The sequence below is a fragment of the Daphnia pulicaria genome, chromosome 6 (genome assembly GCF_021234035.1).
Source record: "Daphnia pulicaria isolate SC F1-1A chromosome 6, SC_F0-13Bv2, whole genome shotgun sequence".
In the NCBI taxonomy this organism is placed as follows: Eukaryota; Metazoa; Arthropoda; class Branchiopoda; order Diplostraca; family Daphniidae; genus Daphnia; species Daphnia pulicaria.
The window spans coordinates 20,466,258-20,483,139 of record NC_060918.1 but is presented as its reverse complement, the minus strand read 5'-3'; the positions used below and the strand labels follow the sequence as shown (position 1 = coordinate 20,483,139).

The following is a 16,882-nucleotide window of genomic DNA, read 5'->3' as shown; positions in this document are numbered from 1 at the left end:
GTCGGTTGTTGGACGATTCGGCAAAAACCATTTCGGCAAATTGCCGAAAACCGTTTCGGCAAAGTTGCCGAATTGTCACCTATGAAATTATCGATTCGGCAAAAGTCGATTCGGCAACTGTGCAAATGTAAATTGGCGGCAAATACTGTGGAATACACTGATAAAAGAATAGCCTACTGAACGGCCGACGGAACCTTTAAAATCATAAACTTCCCTTTCACTCAACTATTTTCCCTCCATGGGTTGAAAAAAGAATGGGCAGTTAAAGCAGGTTCCACTTTGATTAAGCGCACACTGAAACTAACCGATTCTGTAAACAAAAAATTGTTTGAGTTGTGGAATTCCTACCCTGAACAGATTAATGGAAAAAAACTTCTAAAAGCTGTTTCTGAAGTGTATGCCGAATCAAATGTGTTAAATGAAGCTATGTGCACGGTCTAACAGGAGAGGTAGACTAACGCCCTATCCCTCTGATCAGCCGGAATAATCAAGGGACTTAGAAGGTTCCTTAAAATGCCGCTTGAATCGTGGGCGTAGCTATACTTAAAAAAGCTATACTTAAAGCTTTACTTAAAAATTTTTTAGGGCTAAAAATTTAAATGTTAAACTTTGTTTTGTTTTTTTTGAGGGAAGAACGGGGAGAAGAGAGAAAATGGGACGAATGGGGGAGAAGAGGAAACGTGGGTCCCCCTTTTTTTCGTACGCCCTCCTCCCTCCCATTCTCCCTCTTCTCCCCGTTCTTCCCTCAAAAAAAAACAAAACAAAGTTTAACATTTAAATTTTTAGCCCTAAAAAATTTTTAAGTCCTAGTAAATTATACATCAAATTAACGACCAATATCTTACCTAGAGCACTGTGAAATTCTTTTGAAGAAATATTCCGAATTAAAAACACTGGATTATTTTTATTGAAGCCACTTAGATTTCTTATGGCCTTTGCCATGTTCCATGTAAACGGAAAAAACTACAAAACGCATGCGTTGCTAGATTTCTGGAAGTTGAATTTTCGCGATGTGAATAAGCCCTATTACGGGCCGGCATAATTCGTCATCGTCATCGTCATCGTCATCGTCTGCCCATAGGGGGCTAAAATGCGGGATCCGCTATGGATGCCACCAGGGGGCACCACTAGATTTCAAATCGTCATAGGCTAAAGTTGTGCAAGTTTATCTAGATTTTAATGCTTGTTTTATTTTTTTAAAAATAGGCAATAATGATTTAAATCGAAATTTTATATGCAAAAAAATTGATGATACGGCATTATAATAGATTCGAATGCGCATGCTGGAACATCGCAGTTTCTTGTGCTGCTTGTTGACACATTTGGTCGTGCGTGGTGTATAAGGCAGATACCAGGTATAGGTATAGTATCTAATAATAAAGCGTGCGCGGATTGTGCTCTTGATTGGATTGGATTCGTCGATCCGTCTCTAATATTATTTGGAGACCAGCATATCCATGGTCTTATAATATATCTAACAATCATCAGTCGCCTTACCTGGCGGTTGAACGCTGTCTACGCCGTGGGCTCCGTTCCCTTTGATATACGTATTTGATATACAACATATTATAAATCCCGCGCGTTTGTTTGTTTGTTTTTGAAAAAAAAAGTTAGTGATTTGCGTTAACAAAGACGCAGCATGATTGGAACAGACGTAGTATCTATAGTAGACATGATCAGCGAAATGTAGATATAGAATAGATATTATTTATATACTATACAATAAAAGGCGGCAGAGCAGCAGCAGACGGCACGAGAATTGACTTTCTTATCTCTTTTTTTGAGGGCTCGTCGGTACTTGAGACGCGCATGTATTCGAGACCTTTTTGTACAGTGAGCACACAAGGAGAGTTTATTTTTTTTTCTCTACTGGGGTGTGTTATACTAGACGTATAAAAGGTAATAGAGAAACTCAGACCCCCCATATGCGAGAGCCCGCTGTGCTGCTGTGTGTTAGGTTTGACGTGAATGCAACGAAGCAAGCCGAGTCACTCTGTAGATGACGTCATTTCAAAAGCAATTGTTAAAGACAGCATTAAGGTAAGTTAAAACTTCAAAGGAAAAGAAGAGGAGGGGGGACAACAGAGAGAAGAAAAAGAGCCGAGCTCCTAGCGCAGCAGCACAGCACACACGGCCATTTTATCAATGCGATTTCCATCTTGGGTATTTTTATTTTTCTTGTTTTTCTAAAGAGACGATGAGAATCCTGAGATGTCTGATAAGATAAGCCCCACGAGCTTTCTAATTGATAACTGTCGATAGCTGTTGAATGACTCGGTAGATTTATATCGCGGGAAGAATGGATAAAACGAAATAAAACAAAAGTTTCAAAAATTTAAATTTGGCGCTCTTTTTTCCCCGATCGATTTGAAAACGAAATGCGACAAAGAAATAGGGTGGGGGAGACAATTTGAGGATTTCATCCGGTTACCAGGCCGTTGTGTGCGCGGCGTTGAAAATGTGTCGACCACCGAAATAAAATTTCCGTGTCTACCCGTCGCCCCCGCATAATTCTTTCTGGAAATTGCATTTCTGATTCAGTTAACTATTCTAGAAAATTTGAATTTCTGTGTGGCAGGCAGATAGAGAGGAGGGGGGGGGGAGAATAAGGATCTATCCTATCTATACGCATATAAATGGACCTTCGTTTTAGCCCATTTCCATGATTCGAATTTTACGCAACTTTTGGAAGGCAAAAGGGGAAAAAAGTGAGAGAAAAGATTAAGACGTAATAATTATTAGGCGGAAGATGAATAATTGAACGTGAGTTGCCGCCGTCGTTTGATTCGAACCGACTAAAATAAAACGCGAGAAATACACGGACACAGCAGAGTTTTATTTAGAGTCTGCTGGAGATGAGAGAAACCTAATACATCTATTCCCTTTCTTATAAAATGTTAAAAATAGAAACTTACCATCTTCATCGTCCGTGTCGGAAAGCTCACGATCGTGAGCGTGACACGGTCGACAGGCCGCCAGCGCCAAGAGCAAAAGGGTCAGGACGTTGTGAAGGATCTGCCGTCGCCGTCGTCGCGGCTTGGCTGTTCCTGCTGCTGTTGCTGGCGGGCACCACCCGACGTCGTTGCTGATTCTTCTCCTTCCCGCATCACTTTCGGCTTCTGTTTCTCCGGTCCTGGCTCTTGTCGACTGCCTTGTTGCCCCAGGCCTTGATCCTCCCATCCTGCTGGCGGCGACGGCACTCGTCCCGCGGGAGTAGTTGCAGCGACGGCAGGCCGAGAAGACACAGGCGACGTCACGGGCGACGACGACGACGCCGTTACGTCCCACTCGGCTCTGCCCGTCCGACATCAGCATCTTTTCGACTCTTGAGCTCCTGCTGCTGCTGCTGCTGCCATTAACGACGGCCGTCGTCATGGGGATTTCCATCGCTCTCGCTCACAACTTCTCAGCTATACACCCCCTCTATACTGCTGTATATATCCGTCCGTCTAGTATTCCTCTTGTGACGGGATCGGCTTTGTCCTCTTGCGTGTCACTGTCGCTCCCCTTTTCCGTCGTCCCTTCACGGGCCTCTTCCGCCGGCCGGCGGTTGCCAAAGTAACCCAACTCTCCGCGCCCAAAGAGGAGAACCCAACAGAGTCTATATGTTATTATAGGACCACACAACACAGCAGCCGAACACTCACGGTCACTTCACTTGCTGGTGGACAGAGAATAAATGCAATAGGCTTAATAGATGCTGCTGTGTGGCGGAGCAACTTTCACAAAAGGTTTTTCTTTTTCTTTCTTTTCTTTCAAGGGTTCACTGGTTTTTTTATTTATTTATTTTCTCGGAGCCGGAAGTCCGCACACGCTCGGCTCCTTGGTTCATGCACGCACGCTCCCGTCTACAAGAGGTGGGTCGCGCTTATCCGGCCCGCTTCTATTCCATCAGTAGAGACGGACGACGAGCGGCGACAGATCGATGGAATTGACATCCGGGCCAGTTTGATGTCGCGATACTCTTCTTCTCTATACTGTTGATGGTTCTCGCTGGTGGGAGGATTCTAAATAACAAATGAAAGAGGATTTGTAATAAAATGCGATAGATATAAAAGTCAATATCATCGAGCGGAAACTATCGTCCCGTATAGATTGATGGACTCTATATTATGCGTCTCTATATTATAATATTCATAACAGGCTCTGCGCAAAAAGAAATTGAGCGACGTGACAATCGACACGCTCGCGTCATATCTTGTCGAGCAGAGCCAGTGCGTGACTTGATTGAAATTGGGCGAAAGGAGGAGAGAGGTCCACCTTTTTTACTTCCCCCGTCGCCTATAGAGTATAGTAATACAGCTGGCGCCCGACACCCATCGGCGCATCAGCCTATCGACATTGTGTCAAATATGCGCATTCCCGCAAAAGAAAAGAAGGAAAACAAAAAACAAAAAGCCTCGAAAGGGATCGACATTGTGTGTTGAAAGATTGATGAAGGGCCGTGAGAGTGAAAGGCAACCACACGAAACGTCTATAGGGAGAAATCGACTAGATACGCAGGGCTATAGATGCCTATATAACAGCGCACAAGGAGCTGTAGGAGCAACGAGGTTATACGGGCCGTTATCCATAATGGATCCGTTTGCTGACATGCAAGGAAAAAGGGAAACCGCAACGCCATCAGCAGCGACCGACCCTCATCCCCCCGTGACAATCGACAGCCGACCGAGTGAAAGGCGAAAGGGCGACCTATTGAATTATCCACGATAGCGACTGGCGGTTGGCCGAAAAGCCCAAAGATATATGTGATGTGTTGTCCGTGAATGACAAGAGTCCGCAGATCTCTCGACTACGCGTCAAAGAACGGCCGGGCAACAGTTCCAGCAGTCGAGTAATAAATAAGGGTTCGTCATTCACACAAATGACGTGAATAACATCTTTTCAAAACAAAATCTAAGGTCCATTTCTGCTGAGCTTTGGAAATGTGCAATTCATTTTGCGTATAGTTTTTCCTAGAAATTGACATTGGCCGCCCAAGTTGTAAACCGTATATAGTGACCCACGGTATAGATGTAAGCCCCCCGCTATTTATTATGTAAGAAAAGGACGACAGGTCGGCTGGGAGCCATTGTGTGTGTATAGGTATATAAACAATATCTACGACTCCATATAGATTATGGACAATGACGCGCGCGTCTACACAAAAAGGAGCTAAGAGAGAAGCCACCTATCAAAATCAAACGACACAATATTACCGTACAATACGACATTTCCGCCAAGATATATCGTCATGACGATGAACCGAAAGATTACGTGTGTCTACCATTTATACAGCACACTGGAGCGAATAGTTCTATACACGAAGACAAACTGTCTGTGTGCTGCTGCTTGGTGATGGGCTTGCGGATGGAACAAGCTGCTGCATATAGCAGCGGGACTGAGGCGCCACACACAGCACAACTGCCAGCTGTCGCGCCGCCCACCCGGGCCAACTTTATTACCCGAAGCGTCTATATAATGCCACACAGTCTGTCTAAATACCCGAGCTTTCTCTCTCTCTCTCTTCTTTCCAAGCTATGTAATACGCAAAAGTGTAGATAAATCTTTAAGACACTCCTTTTGGCATTCGCCCTGCGTCACAATAACAGCTATATATACAGCGCACACTTCTCAACGTATGTGTAGAGGGAATAAAATCGCGCCGAGAGCCAATCGGATCTCGATTGACGACTTGTACAAAAGCCGAAGCCGCCGTGCGCGCTCCTTCATGCATTGCCAGGTCATCAGGGCCAAAGAGTGCTCGGCGCGGAATATCAACTTGGCGGTGAATAGCGCATGAAGTGCAAGAACTTTTTCCACCCTATACACACACACACACTCAGATGGACGGCAATGCGATAGACTTGTTATAATATTATACAGCTCTCGTACGAAATAAATGATAGACTATTCCAGCGAACAAAAAAGACTGATGATGTACAAGGATTTTCTCATCATCTCCTCTTGCCATTTAATGAAATGGTTTTTTGATATACCAGTCCCGCAAAAAAAAAAACGAGATGATGTGGTCGCCATCAGTTTTTGACGACATTTGTGACGTGCCTGGTCGCGCTAATATTGTCGTAAAAGAAAGAAAGAAAGAAAAAAAGGCTATAAAAGGAAGGAAACATATAAATGCCAGGAACCAACAGCAGTGTCTGAAACGAGCTGTAGCTATAAAGCATTGACATCGTCCACTTCCAGCTGAAGAAATATAAAAGAGAGAGAATAAGGCCAACACTTAATCTAATATTAACCGGCTGCAACAGCGAAAACATAAGACACACGCAGGAGCGATACATTTAGGCTAGATAGAGATGTGACTATATAGACCACGACTTCTAGGCCTATAATCAATACCGCACGATGGACTTTGGGGGTGATCCTGACGAGACTAAGACGTAAAAAAAAAAAAACGATTTGTAGACTGTATAGATATCGTCGGGATTTTCAGGGGTGCGCCGTTCATATCGACCACATGCATTGGCTAAAATATACTTATTAAATTATCCCGCCCAATCGGTTGATTGAACTAAGTTTCGCTTATCATTTTCAAAATGACGATGGTATATTAAAAAATTTGAAAAATCCAGAAAATATAAGAATGAAATGTTCGGAAATGTTGTAGATCTGATTGGCTATTTGGTTTTTCCCATCTATTGTGCAGTGAAACGGCTTCGTCATTGAAGCAATCAACACGCTGGTTCACGCCGCCGTTAACTTTATACATAAATATATAGTGTACACCAACTCCCGAACGAACCCACCAAGACAATAGCCTTTAGACACACAAACAATGCTATGCCAACGCCCCTCCCAGTTATACACTTACACCCCGCCGTGTTACAAATAAAAGAATAACAACAACACCCAAGGACCACCCGCGTCGTATCCCACCTCGGAATCAAACTGATGTGCATGTAGGAGAGAATAAATAAACACTGCTGGAGATTCTCGTTAATAACTTATGTATGTATTCCCGATTGCAATGACCGTTAAGGACTTGATGGTCTGCACAGATTTCGTCATCTGCTTGCACTGTCGATATATAGGTGCTGGTGGAGTGCGTTATATAGACATAGGTGATATAATGCGCAATATCTTTTCGGAACAGAAGAAGAAGAATTATAAGAGACGACTGACTGTAACGATATCGCTCGTCGATTTCTAATGGAGCAGCTGCGTGACCGACTCGACGCGATCGACATTTTCTGGGGTTTCCTGCGCTCCTTTGCATACGTACACATTATACAGCATAGCATATATATATATGCGCAGCTCGTGCTCGTTCCTCATTTTTAAGTGGGTCGCATTGATTTAAATAATTGGCTCCCTTCACCACTCGACCGAAATGAAAGAAAATCCCAGGCAACGCGCGCGCGACTAATACACAAATGCGCTTGCCAGAAAAAATTCAGATTTTCTTTTCTTTTCCCGATAAAAACTGACAAACTTAATTTACGAGTTACGACCAAAAAAAATAAAAGAAAATTTTCGTCGCTCTCTCGACTGCCGCTTTAATTAAATTGTACGGAGCACAAAGACTCGGCGATAAAAATGGCAACAAAAATTCAACTTCGACTGTGTCGGTAATAATCCAAGTTTGGTGTGGCCGCAAAACTCTCCAACTCTCCAATTCAAATTTATACCAAGGTGATATAAGAATCGGGACCGACCCTTCGACCCTTCATCACTATACCACGCAAACACGTTCCGCGAACACAGCAGAGAGGGAATGATATAGCCTATAGCCTATACATACTATATATATATGCCGGAGCAGCACGAACCTAGCACGAATTGAAAACCCATTATTGCTTTATTTGAAATATCCTTGTATGGCAAATCAAATCACGACCGGGAGTTCCAGCACATTATTATATGCTAGACGTAATATGGAGTCCCCTTCTCTGCAAATGATAATATGTAGGCGTGGAGCAGAATGGATGATTGTCGTTAACAAGGCAGCGTTTTCTTTTTAAATGCTGGCGACTAGGGACGGGATGTCTAACAAACTTTCAAACAGCACGGTAGAGTAACGATGATGACGTATTGTAGTCGTTCCCGAGAAAAATTGTGCAACATCTTCAATTTGATTGAACCGAAATAGACTAAATCCTCTCTCCTTGTCCTTATTTTCTTGTTTGGCTTTCACGCGTGCTCTTCAGAGTCAAACGTTGTCAAATTTTAAAATAAAAAGTCAAGGGCTGGGTTCTAGGTACCCCCCAAATGAAAAGAGCTAATGAAATAGTCGGAACAAGAAAGATCAATGTCATGTCAAAATACATATATAACGTTGAATAAGCCGCTCTGTTTCTCCTATTAGTATATTTACAAGTAAGTTTGTGCTCTATACAGCTCATTCTAAGAAATAAGACTCAATATTAACTGTGGGCTTCAGCTACATGTATGCAGTTAAATTACAACTGAGGAGAAACTCGGCCTAACGTTCTGAACGTTGAACATTCGCATTGTCATCTCGGCATAAGTCATTTACTCATTTGGTATATACTCTCTGGACAGTGCGCAAAAGCGCTTCTCTATTTGTGTTACAAAAGCCGTGGATGTACTATTCTAGTTGATAAAATTGATATTTTTTTTGGCTGTTGCGGCAATTAGCCACCTTGTAAATAGGCCTAGTATAGCACTTAATGGTTAAACTATAGCTCGGACTTTCGACAGGAATAGAACGACAATTAAGGGAGCTTTGAACAACCGCGCTGAGGAGTTCTTGAATCTTTGATGTCTCCAGTTTCGGAATTTAAAAAAAAATAAATGGACACGTCGTGGACATGCCCCCAGACACAGCCCCCCCCCCCTCCCCCCCCCCCCCCCCCCCCAGCTCGGACTTTCGACAGGAATAGAACGACAATTAAGGGAGCTTTGAACAACCGCGCTGAGGAGTTCTTGAATCTTTGATGTCTCCAGTTTCGGAATTTAAAAAAAAATAAATGGACACGTCGTGGACATGCCCCCAGACACAGCCCCCCCCCCCTCCCCCCCCCCCCCCCCCCCCAGAGTACTGCATATCAACTCGAAAGGAAAAGATCGACCACTTACCTAACCGACGCTCGCTGGCTGGTTGGTATTCAACAAAACGAAACACTCGACAACCTGCACAACCAAACCGCAATACGTTGCGCTGCTCCAGATCGGATTTCTCTCCTCTCCTCGACGACGTTGATGGTTTGGCGCTACTGCCTTTTGGTTGCGTGCTAAATGTCAGAAATCGACACCACTGAAATCCAATAGGAAACACGATTGTCTTCGCTAAAAATGCGCCCCAACGTCTAACGTTTCTACAGCAGTACGGCAGCGTGAAGGTTAGTGTACAATAGTATAGACCTACGGGTAACAAGACGGAAGCGCTTGACTCGACTCGACGGAAGTCTGCGCGGTACTGAGACTTTTACACGAGGATTCGTTGACTTGGCCCTTCCTCTTTTCCCGCTCGACATCCTCAGGTGTGTCGACGAAGCCAAGCCAAGCCAACGTGCACGGCCAGGCGGCGGACAGACGAACTATTTCGACGTATTTCCATCATGATGATTGTCTTCATCGTGAAAGGTTTATCGACTACAATTGCCCAAAAAATAGACCCATATTTATAACACGAAGTTTGGACTTTGGAGTTGATCTGGAACAATGCTCCACAGTTAAGACGATTATATTTTTCATTTGTTTAATTTTAATTGACTTGTGGATAAGATATTTGTAACCAGTTTGAATGAATATTAGTCTCTCTTCAAGTTCTGATCATAAAAAAAATCAGGGTTTTTTTCTTCTTTTATCCAGCATTGGCGTCACCTGCTGGAGAGTCTTCGTCTTCTTGGCTCACCTATCTCGCTCCATCGACACTTGAGAGAGAAGAGAAAAGAATACAAATGCGGGTGTCTACAGTTTAGTATATGGGGGTCTGCGAGATGAGACTGATAGTGCGTGAATGCTAAGCAGAAAAAAGGCAACAAAGACGTGACCAAATAAAGAAGAATTTCATATAGTACAAATGGTCTGCCTCTTTTGTACATAGGTTTTCATTCAAAGGACGCAATGTTGGGAGCATAAAACAGGAACAAATCAAGCTGACATTAAGGGAGACATTCCATCTGATTTGGAATCAATAGAGAAATAGCAAGAAATAGATTGATTTACGGTGACGTTAGGCTATAGGTTCGTCTCTTTTGTAGGCTATCCCTCGGTTGCGAATCCAGTGGGTATTTAGAGTAGTAGAAAGGAATAGCAATGAACGTGTAGACTGTCTAAAAATCGGATAAAAAGGCTCAAAAACTTTTAGTTTTACTCAGGAACTTCATATGAATCATTTCCGCTCCCTCAAGCTCCTTGTGAATGATAGCCGAAGTTGATGATTTTCCATTGGGGCAATAAGTAAGGAACTCTTGGCTATATAAAACCCCTTGGCGACTTCGATATTTGTATTTCATTTAAGTCATATCAGTGTAACGTAGGCCGTAGGGTAAATTTGTAAGTAGGGGAGACTGGAGTAACGCGGGACAGTTTTCTTTTTTCTATCATTTCTCCCAATTTAATCACCCTATTTTTTTTTTACATTTTTATATATTTCACATTTAATGGTAGCCCCCATATTTTTTATTTAGGGGAGAGTGGGGCGATCTGGCGTTCGGGTCGGTAGGCTCAATGGATTTCTTGATGGGTTAGAATTGCAATAAAATATTCAAAAAATCAGAAAATGTAGATGTTAGTAATGCGCATCTTAAAACCAAATTTCATGGTAGTACGACGAACGGTTGAGGAATGAAAAGTAAAATAAATGTTTCGTCTTAAAATTGGGTCGTCCTACTTTGACTTTCGAATCAAGTGTTGGCTTTCCCGATTGCTTTAAAATTATAAAAAAATATGGAAAATACTCTACGTTATCTCCTTTTTAAGCCTGTTTAGTTTGCTTTATATTTACAATAGTTTAAATAAGAGATATTCAATGATATACTAGGACCCCTATGTTGGGGGCGCATCGGCCACGCAGTGTCTGGGCTTTTTGGCTTACATAAAATTAAATATACATAAAATATGATAGCAGTAAAATCATTTGTGTTCGACTTTTTCCGTGTTTTTAGTCAAATACCATACTTATTTAAGCTTTTTAATTGGTATTCCGTTGGTGGGTTGCATTATTGGGTTATTTTTTAAAACTTTAAGTTTCTACTGTCAGTCAACGGTTTTTCCGTAAGAAATACAGGGGCCGAGACACCCAGCCGGTGTGAGCAAGTGACCCCGTATCTGGGGCGGGTTTGCTCTTTTTTTTTTTTTTTTTTTTTTTTTAAATCGGCAATAACCCAGTCTTAATTTATTTAGATCAGATTGAAAAAAATCACCATTTAAAGCAGGAAGGATTCTCTTTCTTTTGAGATTTAAGCTAAAAGAATAAAAAGTGAGCCAGTCGCTCCACTCTCCCCTAATTTTAGAGTAAACCGTTTACCCGTAGGAGACGGCTAAAGTGCCCGTCTCAACTGTAGTAAAATTTGCTGTCCCAATTATCTCAAAACCTATATTTTTTAAATGTCCATATTTCCTAAAATAATGGATCTAAAATTCCAATTTTATTTGTAAACGATAAAAAAATGAACAAAGTTTCTATCCATGTAAATAAAGTATGCATTTTTTTTGTATTTTCCCCGTAAAACCTTATATGGCGGCGAACAATTTAACAAGCGAAAAGCCGTTTTTTATTTTTCAAAAACTCCTACAGTTATTGACAAAAACACTCCAAACTTCAACCCCCATTAGATAACATGTTTTAACATGTTACACTAAAAATTTTTTTAAATTAATTAATATTTTCTATTTTTCCCCTCACTGTCCCTCTGATTCCCGGTGTCCCGGCATACTCCAGTCTCCCCTACGGTTACTTGCGATGAGTTAATTTTTCAAAAGAATCTATCGTTCCTTCAATATTTTCCTGCTTTTCTCTGTATAACGTGTGGCATCATCTATTATAGTTTCGCGAGGATTCTCGATCAAAGGATTTCCTCCCCCTTTGCCACCCCCATATCCTAAGGCGATGCCGTGGGTAGGGACAGGCCATGCGACATATTTTTAGGGTGATCCAATTTTTCAAAACGATGAATTTACTTATTATAAATTATTATTATTACTTTTTGGAAATTAAAAATTTGAAAGATGAAGACTACTTTTTTATCTTTCTGATTTAAAAAAAAATAAACCTCGTACGAGCGATTTATGTATTTTTTAAAAACCCGTGCGAGATAGGTTTGCGTTTGAAGAATTATTGCAGCACAAATACAAAAAACACATTTTTGAAAATTATACAGCTAACAGTTCGAATAACGCTTTATTATAAAAAAAAAAAATTATGAAAATCGGTTGGCAGCTTTAATTATAAATAATATTTAAAGTGGGCAAACATTTCAACTCATTTTTTCACACAACTCCACTATTTGTGAATATATTTTAAAAATTCAACAAGCATTCGAAAGAGAATTAAATTCTCAATCGAATAGTTGTATTGCCACATTTTAAATGAATAAGGGGACGAGGCAGAATGAAAATTAAAAAAAACTGTATTCAAAAACGGCGCACGGGAAAGTCACAAAAATCAAAACTAAAAACGCCACAACTTTTTACGGATAAGAATTTTTAAAAATCCTTTGGGAGTTGTAATTGCACAGTAGTTCTTGATCTACTGTGCAAATTTGAATAAAATTGGAGGTTTCATCGCGCCACCGATTTGTGGAGTTGGCGCGGATTGACCCCACTCTCTCAGTAACAAACCACAAAACAAAATGATGATGAGGATGTAAATTTATTCTAAACACACACAAAGTTCCACCGGAATCGACACACACACACATTTGACAAAAAAATCCGCCGGCAGCTTACACCAACACCCACACACAAATTCCACCGGAATCGACACACACACACACATTTAACAAAAAAAAAATCCCCCGGCAGCTTACACTTACTAAGCTTACTTACAAAGATTTTTTAATAACCGAGGAGATTTTAAATACAAATCGTCAATTCTTTAGAGAATTAGTGATAACGAACTTGCATCTTTTCTACGCCTTCGTTAATCCTAAAATTTGGGCCAGGGTAAGTCTGAGTGAAGTTAAAAGTGTTTTTCTCTATAAAAAGATGAGATTCGTTATATTTGTCGTTTGATTATCGCTTGAGTGTCGGTGAGTGTATTCAATTATTCAAACGCGGGATCATTAATACACACATTTTGCTCTGGTTTGGCGGAATCCTTTTTCGGATGTAAACTGCATCGGCAGCAGCTTCTGCCCAGAGGCAGAGTGGGGCTTTGTTGGAATACATCGTACATCTTGCCATCTCCATAATTGTCCGATTAGACTTTTCTGCCTTGCCATTTTGTTCTGGTGTACACACACAGCTGGTTTCATGTCGTATATTTATTTCAAGAATCCAGCATTTTGTTTCGTCTGAATTTTTAAATGGAGTTCACTATCAGTTTTTAAACTCTGAGCGGGATAGCAAGTTTGGTTCTTAACGAATGCGTAGAGTCTTGATGTGATTGAGAACTTCTGTCGTTGTTTTCATGAAATAAACAATGATCCAGCCACTTGCTTCGTCCTTGAAAAGCAGCCTGTATCTCACATCTCCAAGGGAAGTAAAAGACATTGGTTCGCGTACGTCACCGCAGTCTCTTCCACCAATACGGTCAGATCTTGGTGATGCAGACAGTTTAAACGGTGTTCTGTGCATCTTTCCTCTTGCACAGTCGCCAGAGACGCAGAAGGTGTGTGGACCGGTCCCCAAGTTTAGACCTTCGGCGAGTTTCATTGTAAACATTCTTTTGATGTACTAGTCTTCGTTGCCATGTTGTAAGTGTAATCACCTTTTGATGCGTTGGCAAAATCTTCCACATCTTGCGATCTTGTATTCCGGTAATACATGGTTTTGGAAACTCTTTCTTCAGTTAGTATCAGTCAAGTTTTTTTACCTCTGTTATGATTGGAACGGTTTCTCTGCCATGAAAAGACAAGTTCATTCCTCCAATGCCAGATACTGATCAAGTTCCTGGTTTAATAGCTTCATAATAAATAAGGAGTTGCCCTTAATTGATTGGTCATACTTCTGACGGCAAAGCGTTGGGAGGCAGCGAAAACTCCGCCCATCTAATCTTCTTGATCTCCATCCTGTTCCTCTCTGTCTTTTTGCATTAAAGGCAACATATGCCGATGATGAATTACAATCTCTTGAAGTGTTGATTAGCTAGTTTTATGGCCTTCACCAATTTTCTACATTCTCTCGTTTCGTGTGTGTTGACTTCCCAATAGACGCATTTACATGTTTTCATGTTGTTATCAGTATTGGCACCGAAGTAGGAACGTGAGGATTGGTGTTCTCTTTGGTCACTCACTCTGCCATTCTTCACACCTCTTATGCTCTGATATCCTCCACCTCTGTGCCCAGTTTTTCTTGGTCGTTGTGAAATTCATTTTTGTTGTGTCTGGAAGATAAAGAAAGTTAGAGGTAAAGTTGTTTATACATAATAAATGATCTTTCTGTTTGTCTGACCTGAAGCATTTAATGCATTGTTGTTGCTGGTTGTTGGTAGATAACATGCAATTATTTCTTCTTCCCCAATTAAATGCATAGTCATGTTGGCCATGGTTTTCTCCAATTCTTCATTATCGGAACGTCCCTCCATCTCGCTCTTAATTCCTTAGTAGTAGTCAGCATTAGAACCCATCAGCTGGGACGTGAACCAATGTCAAAGCCTTGCTTAATTCCTTCTTGGTTGCAGATTAACTGATTGTTTCCAACACCAACGTCCGGCATTCCCATCTGGTAAACTACTGAAAATTCAAAGATTATTCAAAGATTTCAATAACAACTTTTGGCTATCAATTAGACGATTTCACAACGAATTGTCAAAAAATTCACAAAATTCTTTACCTTGACAATTTATAACCGAATTACTTTAACCAGACAAATAACTGAAGTGTTTCTCGTTCATTTTTGATACATTTTAGGAGTATATTGCTACTACCGCAGTTAGCAAGTGGCCGATTATGCGTTTTTTTATCCATCCAGTAGCGAAGTCAGTTCCGCCGACAATTCATTAGAAAGCGAAAAAGGCGAAATATCAGTTATCAGGTTGATAAAATAAGAAAAAAAAAGGTTACATATAGGTTGTTACCTCCTAATCAGATCGTGACTTTTGCATGGAGACATTTCTGTCCCCCTTTCCACTTTTAACACGATGTTTCATTATACTTAAACGTTGAAGAGTTTAGAAGTGAGATATGTTATCATAGGGGCCAGAATCTCTTTCATTAGCTGAAATTTTGCTTATTTAAATTCACTGCGTTATCTTTCTGGAAAACAAATCTTTGTTTTTATTTATTGAAGAATATGACACCAAGGATTCGAGAAAAAACAAGAACTGGAAGGAAACCTCAGTTGAGTAATGGATTTCACACTATTCCAGGATATTTGAAAGTTTATAGTGGTCTCATTGTATTATTTTGCAGGAGACACCAAGCGAACTACATGGTAGAACTGCCATCACTTGGCTAGAATTTAAGCAATCCATCCACGGTTTACGTTTTTATCTGGTCGTTCAAAAGAAGTCCTGGGTGCTTTTTTTCACTCATGGAAAACATTTGTTTAAGATTTCAAAGACTTGATTACTGCTAGTATACACTGAGAGAAAATCAAAGACAAAAGATAATACCAGATATGAAACGTTCTGCATTTTACAAAATGGGGATGGTCAACCGAACTGGAAAAACTCCAACCGTAGTCTGGACTGTGGTTAAACTTTGGGTAAAGATCGAGCTTAATTTGTTTGAGATCAATCTTCATTAACATTTTGGTAAACCATATAAAATATGCTGAACCATAAAGACTAGGTTGATGATAAAATGTTGGCTGAGCTCTATTTTCGGTTGAGGTTGAGCTGAAAATTTTACGATGAAACGCACACTTAGACTAAACAAAAAAACAAAACAAAATAGAAAATTGAAATGGTCTAACGAAATGTTAAAATACACTATTACGAAACTATGTAACTAAACGCTGTCTAGTCTAGGAAAATTGACAATAAACCATAATCTTTTATGATGGCACTAAACTAGCAATGGTTTACCCGAGTGATTAGCATTTACTCCTTCATCAGACGAAACCGCTCGAAGCTATACCGAATCGAGGTCAATAAGTGGAAAATAAAATATTTGCAACTTATACTAGAAGTGAGGTATAACTGGTCTTCCATTGTCTTCCGTTCCCGAAAATTTTTTTTGTCACACAGAAATGATTCCTATGTCAAATCAAGTAAGAAATTTTCTCTAAAGAAGGGAATTCTTGTGTGTTGAAGGGAATTTTGTTAATGAGGAGTCTTTGTATTGATTTATCAAAAAGATAATAGGTAAAGACTGCAAACGGTTTTGGGAATCTCTATAGAGATCTCCAAAACCGTTTGATCACCTTTTCGACTAAATACCCAACGCTACCGACATTTTTTCCTATACAAATATGCAAAGTGTCTTTTAACTTGTGTGTAGAGAGGAATTTCGTTAGCGAGGGTACATTGCCAAAATTTCATCAATTCCCCTGCAAGTCTGATGAAAAGTTTTCGATGTAATTTTAAGTGATTTGAAGGGATTTGATGTGAAGTAAATTCAAACATTGAAATATCTTCTATCCTAAAAAAGGGAAAAACAGTTTTGGGAAAAATAGCAACCGCTAAAACATGACATAATTGACACTCAGCCGATCAAATGATTATGGAGAAGAAAAGTAAAAAATAAACGGAGTTGGCCGGCCGTGTACCCCCTAACTCTTTCTCTCTCGTATCAGAGCCACACGAGCAATGAGGCGGGAAAAAATGGTAGACAACTACTTTAAATGAATGATGTCGAAGCCATTAAGT

The 16,882-nt window shown here is 40.6% G+C and overlaps 1 protein-coding gene across 1 annotated transcript; it reads right to left on the bottom strand.

Moving 5' to 3' along the window:
• Positions 1-765: 765 nt before the first annotated feature.
• Positions 766-9,371, bottom strand: LOC124341944. The gene is made up of 3 exons (XM_046794907.1): positions 9,043-9,371; positions 2,916-4,007; positions 766-1,536 (listed from the first exon to the last, which is right to left on the bottom strand). The coding sequence occupies exons 2-3, from the start codon at positions 3,385-3,387 to the stop codon at positions 1,475-1,477; spliced, it is 534 nt and encodes a 177-aa protein (XP_046650863.1). The 5' UTR covers positions 3,388-4,007; positions 9,043-9,371; the 3' UTR covers positions 766-1,474.
• Between the last annotated feature and the right edge of the window lie 7,511 nt (positions 9,372-16,882).

Excerpts from the sequence above, each read along its gene's own strand:
- LOC124341944 (XM_046794907.1), bottom strand. The coding sequence starts at position 3,387 with ATGGAAATCCCCATGACGACGGCCGTCGTTAATGGCAGCAGCAGCAGC. Across the intron at positions 1,537-2,915 it reads CGACACGGACGATGAAGATG|GGAACGGAGCCCACGGCGTA; the intron begins GTAAGTTTCTAT and ends CGTATATCAAAG.